The following is a 17,968-nucleotide window of genomic DNA, read 5'->3' on the forward strand; positions in this document are numbered from 1 at the left end:
ATGCACAAACAACAACATGGCTTCGATTGATGTGATCTTCAAATAAAATGTTGTTTTCACCATGAAAACATTATTGATAAAACAGCATTTCCCATTATGGAAGTTCGATTTATAAGGTTGTTGCTTGTACCAAGGTATGGGTAAACTTAGATGGTACCTGTAAAAATATAGGCCTAGGCCTATATTGCTAATAAACTAAGCCTAGCCTAGGCTAGGACCTAGCTAATGTAGGCCTATCCGAGCTAGCCTAGGCCTAGATATTCTTAATAAATCATATGAAGACATAATAACAAAGCATCCATATTTTGGATTTCATCACCATTGTTAATATCGTAAATACATCAAAACAAGAACGATAGAATTGCCTATTCAAGTTTAACACATTCACTAGCCTAGACCTAGGCTTATTTCCTTTAGTGCAAAGATTCAAACCAAAATATAGGCCAACGATCCGAGTAGCCTCCTACCTAGTCCTACCGGTGATTCCGCCTAGGCCATGGAGTTATAAAATTCTAATTTTATAACTCTAGGCATAGGACATTGACTCAAGCGCAGTGAAAGTAACTAGGCCTAGATTAAATTACAATTAGAAGTAGACCAACAAATAGAGTATAATATACAACTGTGCAGTGGCTGGTAGTAAACTCTACATAGGCCTATGCCAGTTAACAAAATTATTCTTAATTTTTCATTCAGGCTGAAAATTGTGTGTCGAAAAATGGAAAGTTTCCAGCCAACTGACCTTGCTAGTAGTACTGCTAGTGATCCTCCACCAACTAAAAAGACTAAACATTTGTTACGGAGCAAGACCAGTATCAGTCAATCAGGGACTATTTTACCTAAAGTATGTATTATTTGTAAGAAGGCACAGAAGCAGATTAGAAAAAATTACAAAACCTGCAACCAGAAATTGAGAAAGGCTGTCACAGATGATGCAGGTAGGAGCCTTTTAAAACAATTAATACATTTTTTTGTACGTGGTATAGATTATGTACATATATAACTTATTAACCATTTTTTATGCTGTATATTTAAAGGATTGCTACGAGCAGCTGCTGAAATGAAAAATGACCAAGAAATGTTGGAAGGACATACACGGAAAGAGCTGTATTCAATGCACCATCACCAAATAAACATGGATGGACAGTGGGTGATTACAAAATTTGTGTAAAATGGATGAATCAAGACCCAGCACTGCAGACATTATTAGAAATAATAAAATGTGGTTGTAAGTCTGGATGCAACCAAGGAAGGTGCCAATGCAAAAAATCAAGTATGAAATGCTCTGATCTCTGCCGCTCCACAAACGGCGGGAATAGACTGGAAAACAAAGCTGATGATGAATCAGAAGATGAAGAGCTTGATGATACCTGTTTGGATGACCTCTTTGCATAGGCTTTTTAATACCTTTTACATACTGTATTTTACTTGTGACTTGTTTAATGCACTGTATTATTTTGCCTAATAATAATCATTGTTTATAATGAAGAGATACATTTCGTGTCATGTTAGAGCATTAAAGTACTTTCATGCACAATGTCATATTCCCTACATTTATAATGTAGTTTTTGTTATGTAAGCTGTAGAAGTTAACATACTACATTAGTATGGATTTTGACCACAGCCCTGGTTTTTGACGTGTGACTTGACTTGAACTTGGTTTAAAATGCCTACAATAATAAAGGGATCAATGTTGTGCCATGTTAGAGCAATTGTGCTTCCATGCATTATGTGACTCATCCCTACATTCAAAATGTAGTTTTTGTTATGTAAAAGCTGTAGAAGTTAACATACTACATTAGTATGGATTTTAACCACAGCCCTGGTTTTGACTTGTGACTTGATTTGAACTTGGCTCAAAATGTCTACAATAATAAAGGGATCAATGTTGTGCCATGTTAGTCTAGAATTGTACTTTCATGCATACATTATATTCCCTACATATTGGAAGCAAGAAAGAGAACCTTCACGTGGTCCTTACTGTTATGCCTTAGGGTAACCGATCTCTGCAACTATACCAATATTACTTACCTTATGTTCATTGAATTTTATAACGGATAAAATATGTAAATCTGATAGCATTTATCCTTTTCTTTTTGTATTTTGTCAATTCTGATGCATCTTATCTGTACATATTTTACAGTACTGTGTATTTTACTTTTTGTTTTAACATTTTACTGATTTTATTTTATTTTTATATTAAGTTGCCATGAGAAAAACCAATTTCAAATCTTTCGTTGATGAACTATTTGACAATAAAGTTATCTTGTATCTTGTAAATCTAAACAATAAAATTTAGTTGAAATGTATTGTGGTCTTAATTAAATGGTTTAATTTTCAAAAGTAATGATAGAAATAAAGAAATAATTCAAATGCTTTTAGAATTATATATATAATGTGTATTTGATGGCGGACACTCATTGGTTATCCGCAACTTAGTAGTTGCGGATAACCCTTGTTATTGTAAATATCTTTTTTTTCATCTTCTTTATTGGTTATCCGCTTAGTAGCGGATAACTCCTTGTAATCGTCCTGGATCTTTTTTTTTTCTTTATTAGTTATCCGCTTAGTAGCGGATAACTCCTTGTAACTGTATGAAATCATCTTTTTTTTTTTTTTTTTTTTTTTTCTGTATTATTAGTTATCCGCTTAGTAGCGGATAACTGCTTGTAATCGTCCTGTTACTTTTTTTTTTTTTAGTTATCCGCTTGGTATACCAAGCGGATAACTCCTTGTTATTGTATGAGATCAACAGTTTTTTTCTGTATTATTAGTTATCCGCTTAGTAGCGGATAACTCCTTGTAATCGTCCTGTTTCATCATATTTTTTTTTTTTTTTTTTTTCTGTATTATACTTCTTTCCTTCTGTCATTTTTGTGCGTCGCGTTTCTCTAAAACGTGTAAACAGAACATATCGTAACTTTGTCAACATATCGAAATTTACGTGAACTTGTGCACCTCCTATTTTTGAATGACGTCAGAGTTGCGCAACGTGACTTACGCGCGATTTTATGAATTTCAATGATTGATCATAGACTAAAAACCAAACATAATTTTGTTTTGACACTTTGTGAAAATTTAAGTCACATCAAGCGCAAACTTTCTATGGATTAAAAATAGCATCTTTCACAAAAAGTTACGCGCGCACGCGCGTTTAAAATTTTGGAGTGCGAAAAATCAACTTCTAATCAACTTTCTATGCGTTTCATGTCATTTTGAGCATGTCAAAAATTCCCACGCGCGCGAAACTTTTTACGCACGCGGTGCACACGTAGCGTTAAAAACATGCTTTTTTCGCGTGATTTATGTTTTTTCAGCCTTTTATAGTAATGTTACCAACTTTTAAACAATTTCGACTTAAAATTACGTCATACGAGCACGTCGAATTAAATAATTTGCACGCGTTTCTGGTGAAAAAGTTCAAAAATTCGTCAAAATTATGCCTATTTTTAAACAGTCATAGATTCTAAACTACATGGAGAACTTTTTTTTAATTACATATTCTGGAAGTTGATGAGTTGTAGATATCGAATCATGCATTAATATGGCTAACCGGACATTGTGACGTCATCGTATGGCCACGCGAATATAAAATATAGGATTTTTGTCTCTTTCGTCATAGCTCATCACATTTAATAGAGCGCATCTCCACTTATTCGTTGTCCATTTTCACCCCGATTTTAATATGTTCTAGGTCAATCAACTATCTTTTGCATGAATTAAAAATATTTTAATTTTTTCAACGTCATCATGCCTAAAAATTTAAATTACGTTGGTCATTAATTTCATCTTTACAGTAAATTTTAATCTGTTATAGCTCGTAAGAATAAAATGTGATAATCACGATTAAAACGTTTTCAGGAAGCTATTGTATTGTAGATACAAAATCATGTGAAAATTGTGCCAATCGAATGTTGTGACGTCATCATATGGCCAGTTAAATACAAAAAGTCGTATTTTCATCTTTTGCGTTATATTTCATTACATTTAAAAGAGCGCGCATCAATATTTCACGTATTCAAATTTCTTCTACACGTTAATATGTTGTTGCTGAGATAATTTCATTCTGAAATTTCTACTTTTGCATTTCATTTTGAAACCGTCAAGATGTTAAAAATGACAATAAAATACGGGTCCCATAATTTCACCTATTTTACACTGTTTGTGATATGTATACAGATTGTACTGTGTATACTATGTATATGACACAAAATAACAGAATTCAGAAATAACAACATATCATATTCTTCAGTTCAGGTCATAATGCCTTAATAGTTTTCTGTGTGCAATATTCTAACGTATGACGTGCACGTGGCGTTTGTCGAGCGGATAACTAACTCGTCAAAGTGACGAGTTTCATGTCTAGTTCTTCTTTCCATCCTTCCTTTTTGTGGATCGCGTTTCTCTAAAATGTGTAAACATAACATTTCATAACTTTGACAACATATGGGCATTTACGTGAAGTTGTGCACCTCCTATTTTTGAATGACGTCATAGTTGCGCAACGTAACTTACGCGCAATTTTATGAATTTCAATGATTGATCATAGATTAAAAACTAAAAGTCATTTAGTATTGACACTTTGACAAAATTTAAGTCATATCAGGGGCAAACTTTCTACGGATTAAAAATGGCATGTTTCACAAGAAGTTACGCGCGCACGCGCATTTAAAATTTCAAAATGCGCAAAATTAATTTCTAATCAACTTTTTATGCGTTTCTTGTCATTTTGAGCATGTCAAAAATTCCCACGGGCGCGCAATTTTTTACGCACGCGGTGCGCACGTAGCGTTAAAAACATATTTTTTTCTCTTGAATCATATTTTTCAAGCCTTTCCTAGTAATTTTGAAAACAATTTAGACCTTTTCCAATTTAAATAACGCCATACGAACACGTTGAATTAAACATTTCATGCGCGTTTTTTATGAAAAAGCTTAAAAAATCGTCAAAATTATGTCTTTTTTTAAACAGTCATAGTTTCTAAAGTAAACCGTGAACCGTTTATTTTTATTACAAAATCTAGAAGTTGATGAGTTGCAGATATCGGATCATGCATCGATAAGGCTAAAAAAACATTGTGACGTCATCGTATGGCCACACGAATGTAAAATATAGGATTTTTGTCTCTTTCGTTATTGCTCATCACATTCAATGGAGCGCATCACGCTTATCTGTATTCCTTTTTCTCCTACATTTATACATTGTGTAGGTCAATCAACTTTCTTTAGCATGAGATAAAAATATTTTAATTTTTATGACGTCATCATGCCTAAAAATTTTAATTACGTGGGTCATTAATTTCATCTTTACAGTAAATTTTAATCTGTAATAGCTCGTAAGAATAAAATGTGATAATCACGATTAAAACGTTTTATGGAAGCTATTGGATTGTAGATACGAATTCATGTAAACATTTTGCCAATCGGATGTTGTGACGTCATCATATGGCCAGTTGAATAAAAAAAGTCGTATTTTCATATTTTGCGTAATAGTTCATCACATTTAAAAGGGTGCGCATCAATATTTTACGTATTCAAATTTCTTCTACACGTTAATATGTTGTTCCTGAGATAATTTCCTTCTGAAAGTGCTATCTAAGTGTTTCATTTTGATACCGTCGCCATGTTAAAAATTGGAATAAATGGCGGGTCCCGTAATTTCACCTATTCTACACTGTATGTAATATGTATACAGATTATACTGTTTGCATGTATATACTATATGACACGAAATTGACAGAATTCAGCACTAACAGCATATCATATTCTTCAGTTCTTGTCATAATGCCATAATCTTTATCTGTGTGCAATATTCCAACGTAAGACGTGCACGTGGCGTTTATCGTGGTGCGGATAACTAACTCGTCAAAGTGACGAGTTTCATGTCTAGTTTTTTCTTATTTCTTTCTCCCTCATTTTTGTGTCTCACGTATCTCAAAAACTTGTAAACATAACATTTCATTACTTTGTCAACATATGGGCATTTACGTGAAGTTGTGCACCTCCTATTTTTGAATGACGTCAGAGTTGCGCAACGTGACTTACGTGCGATTTTATGATTTTTTATGATTGATCATAGACTAAAAACCAAGCATAAATTTGTTTTGACACTTTGTAAAAATTTAAGTCATATCAAGGGAAAACTTTTTGTGGATTAAAAATGCCATGTTTTACAAGACGTTACGCGCGCACGCGCATTTCTCCTCTATTTTTGTGTCTCGCGTATCTAAAAAACGTGTAAACATAACATTTCATAACTTTGTCAACATATGGGCATTCACGTGAAGTTGTGCACCTCCTATTGTGAATGACGTGAGAAATGCGCAACGTGACTTACGCACAATTTTATGAATTTCGCGTATTTAACATAGATTTAAAACCATATAACAATTTAAATTGAAACTTAGCAAAAGTTTAATTTATATCATGCGCTAACTTTCTGTGGATAAAAAATTGCGTGTTTTACACAAAGTTACGCGCGCACGCTAATTTAAAATTCAAAATGCGAAAAATCAATTTCTAATCAACTTTCTACGTGTTTCATGTCATTTTAAGCATGTAAAAAATTCCCACGCGCGCGCTTTTTTTTACGCGCGCGGTGCGAACGTAGCGTTGAAAACCATTTTTCTCTCGTGATTTATGTTTTCAAGCCTTTTATAGTAATTTTACCAACTTTGAAACAATTTCGACTTCAAATTACGTCATACGGGCACGTCGAATTGGATAATTTATTTGCGTTTTTGAGGAAAAAGTTCAAACATTTGTCAAAATTATACCTTTTTTTAAACAATCATAGATTCTAAACTACGAGGTGAACTTTGTTTAAATTACATATCCAGGAAGATGATAAGTTGTAGATAAGGAATCATGCATTGATATGGCAAACCGGACATTGTGACGTCATCGTATGGCCACGCGAATATAAAATATAGGATTTTTGTATCTTTCGTCATAGCGCATCTCATTTAATAGAGCGCCTCTCCACTTATCCGTATTCCATTTTAACCCAGATTTTGAAATTTTCTAGGTCAATCAACTATCTTACGCAAGAGTAAACATTTTTTTATTTTTATGACGTCATAATGTCTAAAAATATAAATAACGTGGGTCACTTATATTTATCTTTACAGTAAATTTTAATCTGTTATAGCTCATCAGAATAAAATGTGATAATCACGATTAAAACGTTTTCTGGAAGCTATTGGATTGTAGATACGAATTCATGTAAACATTTTGCCAATCGGATGTTGGGACGTCATCATATGGCCAGTTGAATAAAAAAAGACGTATTTTCATATTTTGCGTAATAGTTCATCACATTTAAAAGGGTGCGCATCTATATTTTACGTATTCAAATTTCTTCTACACGTTAATATGTTGTTCCTGAGATAATTTCCTTCTGAAATTGCTATCTAAGTGTTTCATTTTGATACCGTCGCCATGTTAAAAATTGGAATAAATGGCGGGTCCCGTAATTTCACCTATTCTACACTGTATGTAATATGTATACAGATTATACTGTTTGCATGTATATACTATATGACACAAAATTGACAGAATTCAGCACTAACAGCATATCATATTCTTCAGTTCAGGTCATAATGCCTTAATATTTTTCTGTGTGCAATATTCTAATGTATGACGTGCGCGTGGCGTTTGTCGAGCGGATAACTAACTCGTCAACGTGACGAGTTTCATGTCTAGTTCTTTCTTTCTGTCAATTTTGTGTCTCGCGTATCTCAAAAACTTGTAAACAAAACATTTTATAACTTTGTCAACATGTGGGCATTCACGTGAAATTGTGCACCTCCTATTGTGAATGACGTCAGAATTGCGCAACGTGATTTACGCGCGTTTTAACGAATTTCGCGTATTTAACATAGATCGAAAACCATATAGCAATTTAAATTGAAACTTAACAAAAGTTTAATTTATATCTTGCACTAACTGACTGTGGAAAAAAAATGGCATGTTTCACAAGAAGTTACGCGCGCACGGGCGTTTAAAATTTCAAAATGCGAAAAATCAATTTCTAATCAACTTTCTACGCGTTTCATGTCATTTTGAGCATGTCAAAAATTCCCACGCGCGCGCATATTTTTACTCGCACGGTGCGCACGTAGCGTTGAAAATCAATTTTTTTCGCGTGATTCATGTTTTTCCAGCCTTTTCTGGTAATTTTACCAACTTTTGAACAATTTTGACCTAAAATTACGTCATACGGGCACATCCAATTGGATAATTTACGTGCGTTTTTTATGAAAAAGTTCAAAAATTTGTCATTCATTCATAGATTCTAAACTACGAGGTGAACTTTTTTTAAATTATATATTCTGGAAGTTGATGAGTTGTAGATATGGAATCATGCATTAATATGGCTAATCGGACATTATAACGTCATCGTATGGCCACGCGAATATAAAATATAGGATTTTTATATCTTTCGTCATAGCGCATCACATTTAATAGAGCGCATCTCCACTTATCCGTTTTTTATTTTCACCCCGATTTTGATATTGTCTAGGTGAATGAACTATCTTTCGCATGAGTTAAAAATATTTTAATTTTTATGACGTCATCATGTCGAAAATTGTAAATAACGTAGGTCACTTATTTTCATCTTTACAGTAAATTTCAATCTGTTATAGCTCATCAGAATAAAAAGTGATAATCATGATTAAAACGTTTTCTGGAAGCTATGGGATTGTAGATACGAATTCATGTAAACATTTTGCCAATCGGATGTTGTAACGTCATCATATGGCCAGTTGAATAAAAAAAGTTGTATTTTCATATTTTGCGTAATAGTTCATCACATTTAAAAGGGTGCGCATCTATATTTTACGTATTCAAATTTCTTCTACACGTTAATATGTTGTTCCTAAGATAATTTCCTTCTGAAATTGCTATTTAAGTGTTTCATTTTGATACCGTCGCCATGTTAAAAATTGGAATAAATGGCGGGTCCCGTAATTTCACCTTTTCTACACTGTATGTAATATGTATGCAGATTATACTGTAGTGTTTGCATGTATACTATAATATGACACAAAATTGACAGAATTCAGCACTAACAGCATATCATATTCTTCAGTTCTTGTCATAATGCCATAATCTTTATATGTGTGCAATATTCCAACGTATGACGTGCACGTGGCGTTTGTCGTGGTGCGGATAACTAACTCGTCAAAGTGACGAGTTTCATGTCTAGTATTATTCTTCTTTCTTTCTCCTCCATTTTTGTGTCCCGCGTATCTCAAAAACTTGTAAACATAACATTTCATAACTTTGTCAACATATGGGCATTTACGTGAAGTTGTGCACCTCCTTTTTTGAATGACGTCAGAGTTGCGCAACGTGACTTACGTGCGATTTTATGATTTTTTATGATTGATCATAGGCTAAAAACCAAGCATAATTTTATTTTGACACTTTCTGAAAATTTAAGTCATATCAAGGGCAAACTTTTTGTGGATTAAAAATGCCATGTTTTACAAGACGTTACGCGCGCACGTGCATTTCTCCTCTATTTTTGGGTCTCGCTTTTATCAAAAATGTGTAAACATAACATTTCATAACTTTGTCAACATATGGGCATTCACGTGAAGTTGTGCACCTACTATTGTGAATGACGTCAGAAATGCGTAACGTGACTTACGCGTGATTTTATGAATTTCCCGTATTCAACATAGATTGAAAACCATATAACTATGTACTGTAAGTTGAAACTTAGCAAAAGTTTAATTTATATCTTGCGCTAACTTTTTGTGCACTAAAAATGGCATTTTTTAAACGAAGTTACGCGCGCACGCGCATTTAAAATTTAAAATGCGCAAAATTAATTTCTAATCAACTTTCTACGCTGATCATGACATTTTGAGCATGTCAAAAATTCCCACGCGCGCGAACAATTTTACGTGCGTGGTCCGCACGTAGCGCTAAAAACATCTTTTTTTGCGTGAATTATGTCTTTCCAGCCTTTTATAGTAATTTTATCAAATTTTAAAACAATTTAGACTTAAAATTACGTCATACGAGCACGTCGAATTATACAATTTGTGCGTGTTTTTAAAGAAATAATTCAAAAATTCGTCAAAATTATGCCTTTTTTAAACAATCATAGATTCTAAACTACGAGGTAAACTTTTTTTTACTTACATATTCTGGAAGGTGATGAGTTGTAGATATAGGATCATTAATCAATATGGCTAACCGGACATTGTGACATCATCGTATGGCCACACGAATATAAAATATATGATTTTTGTCTCTTTCGTTTATTGCTCATCACATTAAATGGTGCGCATCACGCTTTATCTGTATTCCTTTTTCTCCGAGATTTTAATATTGTCTAGGTCAATCAACTATCTTATGCATGTGTTAAAAATATTTAATTTTTATGACATAATCATGCCTAAAAATTTAAATTACGTGTATACAGATTATACTGTGTACTTTAAAATGTATATACTATATGACACAAAATAGACAGAATTTAGCACTAACAACATATCATATTCTTCAGTTCAGGTCATAATGCCATAATCTTTTTCTGTGTGCAACATTCCAACGTATGACGCGCACGTGGCGTTTGTCGAGCGGATAACTAACTCGTCAAAGTGACGAGTTTCATGTCTAGTTCTTCTTTCTTTCCCGGAATTTTGTTGCATGCATATCTCTCATCCTTGTCAACATAAGATTGTATAACTTGGTCATCATATAGACATTTCCCTGAAGTTGTGCACCTCCATATTTTGAATGACGTCAGAGTTGCGCAACGTGACTTACGCGCGATTTTATGAATTTCAATGATTGATCATAGGATAAAAAATAAGTCATTTTAAATTGAAACTTAGTGAAAATTTAAGTCATATCATGCGCAAACTTTCTATGGATTAAAAATGGCATGTTTCACAAAAAGTTACGCGCGCACGCGCATTTAAAATTTCAAAATGCGAAATATCAATTTCTAATCAACTTTCTACGCGTTTCATGTCATTTTGAGCATTTCAAAAATTCCAACGCGTGCGCAATTTTTTTACGCGCGCATGCGCACGTAGCGCAAAAACATCCTTTTTTTGCTGGATTTTTGTTTTTTCAGCCTTTTCTAGTAAATTTATCAATTTTCAATCAATTTCGCATTAAAATTACGTCACACGAACACGTAGAATTGGATAATTTGCACGCGTTTTTGATGAAAAAGTTCAAAATTTCGTGAAAATTATGCCTTTTTTAAAACTGTCATAGATTCTAAACTACGTGGTGAACTTTTTTGAAATTACATATTCTGGAAGTAGATGAGTTGTATTTCTCGAATCATGCATTGATATGGCTAACCGGACATTGTGACGTCATCGTATGGCCACCCGAATATAAAATATAGGTTTTTTTCTCTTTCGTCATAGCGCATCACATTTAATAGAGCGCATCTCTACTTATCCACATTCCATTTTCCCCCATTTCTTTATATTGTCTAGGTCAATCAATTATCTTTCACATGATTTGCCATTTTAAAAATTGTGATGACGTCATCATGTTCAAAACCGTCATTAACTTTGGTCACTTATTTTCACCTATTCTGAACTGTATGTAGTACGTATACAGAATATAGTGTATACTGTATATACTTTGACGTGACGCAAAATAGAGAGCGCACTAACATTTTTTCAACGTATGACGTGCACGTGGCGTTTGCGCTGCGGATAACCTAACTCGTCCGTAGTGACGAGTTCAAATCTAGTTTATACTGTAATTGTAAATTAAATAAACTACAGTAATTTTTCTTATGACGCGACTTGACTTCGCCTGACACGTTTTACATTGACAGTGACGCGATTTGATATTAAGTGACGCGATCTAACGCATCGGGACGTAACAACGTACAATTACCACGGTACTCGTCCACGCTTTTTGCCTGTTACTTCAGCGGGATGTTTTTAATCTTTCGGGCTAGCGATGGTCTTTTATCAAGGTAATTGTGCATATGTGATATACAGTATTTTGTTGAAAAAGTTTAAATTATTACTTAGAACATGTTAATATATTGATCTATGACAATTTTTTACTCGGGGTACCCGAGTCTAGTACTTACTCATTTTCTCCTTCTCTTCCTCCATCTGGACACTATTGAGTAAAAAGTGCGATTTTTAAAGTACTACTCCTCCCTTATTCGTTATAGTATTGAGCTGGGATTTGGCATGAACATACTACAGGGACATGTCCTCAAAGCTATAGAGCCGGATTTTTAATTTTTTGTTAATTAATTTGTTTAATTAAGAAGCCACAATGTGTGACACACACCACAGCGTTATGTAGTTATATGGTTATATGCGGATTCTTGGCGTAGTGGTTATCACGTTTGCTTAACACGCAGAAGGTACCTGGTTCGAGCCCGGACGAAACCTTTTTTTTAAACTTTATGGTGAAAAGTACTGTATACGCAATATGATAATTATACAGAGTATATCTTATTTTTATTATTTTTTAAAATACTTATTTTGTGTAATCGGTAATTATCACTTTTACACATGTTTATTTTGCTTTGTGCTTATTACCATTTATTTGTAATTTAAATGGATTAAAAAACTTTCTGTAACCCACATTTTTAATGTAAGAGGTTTCGTAGTGTAGTGGTTGTCAAGTCTGCTTAACACGCAGAAGGTCCCGGTTCGAGCCCTGGCGAAACCTATTTTCTTTACTTTCTAACTGTATACGTCTGTATACAGCTTCTTTCGCTGTACCCCGAGTATTGCACATTCGTGCTTGTTTGTATACTAAAGAGGTTGGAGCGAAAAGTGTTTTCTAGTGGCTTTTTTTTCTTCACCCGATGGCCTATTTACAGCAAAGGCCCATTACCATAAAAATGGAGTTATACATTTTTTTAGATGCAACGAAAATGAACAAGAATTATCTGAGTTTCTGACTAATGAAAGTAGGTCTACTGCACAAATGCAGGATTAGTTTGTAGTAAGTACTTTGAAAGACGGTGTTCTCTTCTCTTAACTCATGAAAATGAGAACTTTCCGAACTTGTCTCATATGCAACATCAAAGAGGTCAACGAAAGAATGCTACTTTACATCAAAACTTTTTCCAAATGGCATCTAACAATTCAATTCAACTTTTATTTCAGACAATTGTCCATATGGTATAATACATTACAAAAAAAAAGAAAAGATGAAGGAGAGAGGACCAAAACTTTTATCTAACACATCACAGTTTAGCAAACAAGTCGGCATAGATGAGCTCAGTGATCTGTCATACTTTATGCCTATCCTATCACATCAAAAGTCAAAAATTCAGAATAATAATTCCTGGTCATTTTGCGTTAAGTAATTTATTTCGGTAAAAAAATTAGGTGCATTTATACCAATGTAAACCACATACAGTATGTTCACATAATTATATATGTCAAAGGTTATAAATTGTATTTCCAGTCATTTTATGTGAAAATGTTTCATTACTACAAATATAATTTAAATGTCTCTATTCTGAACAAAATGACACCAAAATCGAATCAAAGGTCAAACTGGAAGAAACGTCATTTCCGGTCATTTCTGGACGAAACTTTTCATTAGAGCAAATAGAAATATGTGGTTTGTGAACAATTTAACACCAGAATCAAGTCTCTACTGTTTATAGTTGTCAAGACTACACCACAACAGTTTTTGTTTTTATGGTGGCCATTTTGAAATAAAGATCGACACTTGGCACCCCCCGATATTTTGAATCTATATACATGAAAGAAACTTTGTGGAAAGTTTCATGCTTTGGTAATAAAGTGCACAACTTGGCTATTTTTATAGCATTAACTGCTCTACTATATGTACTGTAGGTATGTTTAACAAAATCAACTTTTTAAAATAAAAGCACATTCTTTAACAATAACACATTGTTGATTGAGTATAAGACATATCACTTCAGCAACATTTTAAACTGAATTATTAACACCTTTTCATATTTCTGTCAAATTGTTAGATGTGATATCCCCCTCTATTTTTTTTAAATATCCATTTTCGCCATCATATTAGGCCTATTACTATTATACCTTTCCGTAAGTCATATTCTGATTTTTTAATTCATTCTATGTCACCTGTACCAAAAGCAGAATTTTGGTAGCGTTTGAAATCGGTCGCAAAAAATCAACTTCCGGCAATTTGTATGGCGCGCCGCTAGAGCTATACTTCTGATGATATCGGTTGCGTTTGAAATCGGTCGCGCTATTTTGTATGGGGTGGGATGCATGCAAGCGGTATATACATTTTCTTTGTATATATACAGTAGATGTAATTGATATTTTTTAGGAACTGCATTATTTATGTGGATTTTTTTATGGTTAATAAATATTATCAATAATTAAATTGTGTAGAGAACAATATATTAAAAAACAATCATTTTTACAATGTATGTAAAGTCAGCGTATTTATTTTAATAATAATTAAAATTTAACTTTTTAATATCAAATAATGACTTTTTTAAATTTTTCTGCAATCTGACGGATCACTTTTATCGTTTATGAAATATTTAGCTCCCCTAATCTATAATGCTGGATCGTAACAGTGCCTTAAAAGAGTGCATAATCTAAAATAATTGCATTCTTCTGGGCTGAATTTTTATTTTATTTTATTTATTTTCTAGGCCTAGTTTGCCCATTACAAAGTATGCACTTGTCAATTGTATGAGCCACTATACGACCCCCGGGAGAGGTGCGTCATTTGTCCGATGTGTGTCATACCTTATGAATACCATGACACACCCATGCGTAAAAAATGTGACTTACTTTTAAGTTTTAGATGAAAATGACGCACCCATTTTGAAACACTATGACCATGTTGTTTATGATTGTTGTTTTTGAGTGGTAAAGTGACCAACATTGACACACCATCGTTCATTGATGTGTGACGTACCTTCTAGTTTTCTTTACACACCTCTGCCCCTGCGTCAGTAATTATTTATAAATGACGCACCTCTCCCGGGGGTTGTATAGTGGGTCATATAATTGACAAGTGCAACCAAAATAAAACGCGACTGATAATTTATCAAACATAACCAGGCCCTAGGCAAGGCCTAACTAGGCTATAATAGTAATAATAGGCCTACCTACGGCCAGGCTTAGCCTAGGCCTAGTAATAAATATGATTAATAATACTTAATAGCGTATCTAGCACTGAGAAGCGCTCCATACAAAATACCAGATGTCGATTTTATCGCGACTGATTTCAAGCGCGACCGATTTCAAGCGAGACCGAAGCGTTGTCTCTTGTAGTGGGAAGCCTAGCTAGTAAATAATAAGCCTAGCCTAGGCCCTACTGTGTAGGCCTAGTTTTGGGGTAAGCGTAGGCCTAGCCTAGCTAGGCTAGAGAAAAAAAATAAAATTGACCACCGCGCCGGAAATTTGGCTTTAATTTAGCCTGTGTGATTATAGTATTATTGTGTATGTATTGTATGATTCTACAAAATGAATTGTTACATAGGCCTAGATCCATACATACCCATGCTATAAGGCTGCTACATAGGTTGTGATGAGACATTATTAAATGTAAATTAAATAAATAAAACGAAACAATTTTGCCTTGACTTTCTTTCACGAAGTCTCCTCCACACTACTCTCTGTGAACGTCGTTGTTGTCGTCGTCAATCGTCTTTTTAACAAATTCCAACAAGAAAATAATGTACTGCCCTCTATGTTGATCAGTGGGCGTCGACCAAAGATCTTCTATACTAAAGATGTGACACTACCCGCGTTTACGCGTAACACTTTAGAAGCGTCAAATTATAGTGCGCCCCCTCGCTTCGTGACGATCGCAGTATTCTTTAGAAAATGGGATTGAGGACTGTGCTGCAATTAATTGTAAAAGCAATTCAAAGGCCAACCCAGAACTTAAGTTTGACAATTTTCCCAAAGACAAGAACAGGTAAATTTATGTAATTAAATAAGTAGCCAACATCTTAACATAATGCTATGTAGGCCTAGGGACTAATCTTACTTTACTGTATTCAATTTATACATATTAAGAGCCATTGTCTGTAAGAATCAAAGAAATATCAAAAAGAGTGGCAGACTCAAAAAAATGGATTTCTTTCAAATTTTGCACATGGCTATATATGTGTTGAGAGAAATCAAATATGAAGTATTTTTTATTTCACACGTATATTTCCATGGCAACGGCCAAATTTGTGTTTTTGACAAATTTTGTCCTTTTTTAAGGTTTTTTAAAATGGATATTGGTACTACTTTGATGAACGATATTTTTGTGTTGTTCATTTAATTAAAAAAAAAAAATTAGTGTATGCATAATAACAATGCATTGTGTACCTGTTTCAAATTTTTTATTTTTTTTTATTTCATACTTTGGGAGATACCATTTATTTAAAAAGGGGTGTTTTTCACTTTTTTTAAATTGTTCAATGCAACTAAACTTTACTTCACCATAACGCCCAAAGTGGTGTATTTTTTTAGCTGATTTATTACAAATAGGTAGTTCTAATGTTTAATAATTGATTTCTAAAATAAAATACTGGGGTAAATTTAAAATCTACAAGCAGTGTTGCGAGAAACAGAGGCATTTTTATAAAAAAAAAACATGGTATATTAGTAAAAACATTTTATTTTCTTTGATTATTTGATTTGAAACTCATTGGTCAGAAAAATTCTTAATGTTTTATATAGTTCTAGTTGTGTTGTGAGAAAAAAAAATTAATTTTTAATTATAGATTCTGTAATTCCCAGTTTTAATGTCGTTTTATAGATTATATCCTCTGGAAATTTGAATAAATTATCAGATCGTTGTGAATTTTAATCTTTGCAACAGATTACTCCTCTCTTATTTTGAAGCTCCTCTTTCATTTGTTTACTTCTTTTATTTGCTAACCTAAGCAGATCCCACATGCCCATCCACCACCACTTTCGACTACCACCCCCCCCCCCCCCCCCGACTATAACCGCAAAAAGATAAACTGCAACACTTTGGTCGATCATCCACTATAGAGTGTCAAATGCATGCATTCAAGCACCACCCACACTGCCGCTACCATCGCCCCAACAAATAGACGGATTCAAACTCCTCCATCCCACCCCCTCCCCCTTTCTCCAAGCCCCCATCCACCCCAAGTTAAAAATGGCAATGCAAAAGATAGGACATAAAGTTAAGTTTTTAGACCCTCGCCTTCAACCCCCTAACTATTTAAAAGTCCTGGATCCACCACTTTCCCCTCCCCAAAATAGAACCAATCAAAAGTCAATGATATACTCAGGTATGTTAATGCTACATAACAAATATTGAAGCCCTGATTTGAAATTTCATTTCATTTAAGGTCAGCATGTAAAATATCACACTTTATTATTAAATATTGGTTTTAAATTCTATATTTTTTTACTGTGATGGTTGGATTCAGTATTAATTATTAATTGATAATTATCTGATAATTATTTAATTTCCCTTAGTTATGCATAGCAACAGTTACTATGGTAACTAAAAATGAGATATTCTTTAGATTTTGCATATTTATCTCATACAAATTTAAATTTGTAGATTATTAGCAGGCATGCCTTATTTGCATTTTCAAATTACCGTTTCACAAGGTCATATTCGTAAGCACTTTCTTCTGTGATTATTTTTATTCATGAAAACCCCATATTTTATTTACAGCGGCCACCTCCCTTAACGGATGCACTTTGAAAAGCCTGTTTGTTCTTCCTATCTAATTAGTGCATTTTGTGCTTACCGTAAGCAGCTGCGGGCACCTTTTTAAACTAAAAATGAGATTTTTTGTAAGCGGCCAATCGAAAAATGTGATACTTATTGCATGGACCTATGAATTAGAGGTGCATGTTTATTGTATTTCTTTATATATTAGCTTTATTTTGAAGAGGTTTTAAAAACATTACTGTGAAGAGATGAGAAAACTACACAGATTTTGACCGAATTTTTCATATGATAAAAGTTTTTAAAATTTGTCTGAAAATGCTAA

General features: G+C 33.6%; 2 protein-coding genes across 13 annotated transcripts in view; one reads left to right on the plus strand and one right to left on the minus strand.

Moving 5' to 3' along the window:
- Positions 1 to 15,688, minus strand: part of LOC140051481 (protein Hook homolog 3-like) — a 55,763-nt gene extending 40,075 nt beyond the window's left edge. For 5 of the 12 annotated variants that reach the window (XM_072096706.1, XM_072096710.1, XM_072096707.1 and 2 more), the window contains exon 1: positions 15,490 to 15,686. In XM_072096706.1, coding sequence (XP_071952807.1) covers positions 15,490 to 15,528 — 39 coding nt within the window. In that variant the 5' untranslated portion in view covers positions 15,529 to 15,686. Of the gene's footprint in view, positions 1 to 15,489 lie in introns of all 12 variants that reach the window. The other 7 variants (XM_072096714.1, XM_072096711.1, XM_072096709.1 and 4 more) reach the window with 3 other exon arrangements.
- On the plus strand, positions 31 to 2,039 carry LOC140051757 (uncharacterized). The gene is made up of 3 exons (XM_072097063.1): positions 31 to 134; positions 697 to 938; positions 1,038 to 2,039. Exons 1-3 carry the CDS (start codon positions 97 to 99, stop codon positions 1,169 to 1,171), a joined length of 414 nt encoding a protein of 137 aa, XP_071953164.1. The 5' UTR covers positions 31 to 96; the 3' UTR covers positions 1,172 to 2,039.
- Positions 15,689 to 17,968: the final 2,280 nt, after the last annotated feature.

Source organism: Antedon mediterranea, chromosome 6 (genome assembly GCF_964355755.1).
Source record: "Antedon mediterranea chromosome 6, ecAntMedi1.1, whole genome shotgun sequence".
NCBI lineage: Eukaryota > Metazoa > Echinodermata > Crinoidea > Comatulida > Antedonidae > Antedon > Antedon mediterranea.

What these genes read in the sequence shown, in the direction of transcription:
- LOC140051757 (XM_072097063.1), top strand. Translation starts at nt 97, where the DNA reads ATGGAAGTTCGATTTATAAGGTTGTTGCTTGTACCAAG. An exon ending in AGGTTGTTGCTTGTACCAAG is followed by an intron (nt 135 to 696) that starts GTATGGGTAAAC and finishes TTTTTCATTCAG; the next exon opens with GCTGAAAATTGTGTGTCGAA. An exon ending in GGCTGTCACAGATGATGCAG is followed by an intron (nt 939 to 1,037) that starts GTAGGAGCCTTT and finishes GTATATTTAAAG; the next exon opens with GATTGCTACGAGCAGCTGCT.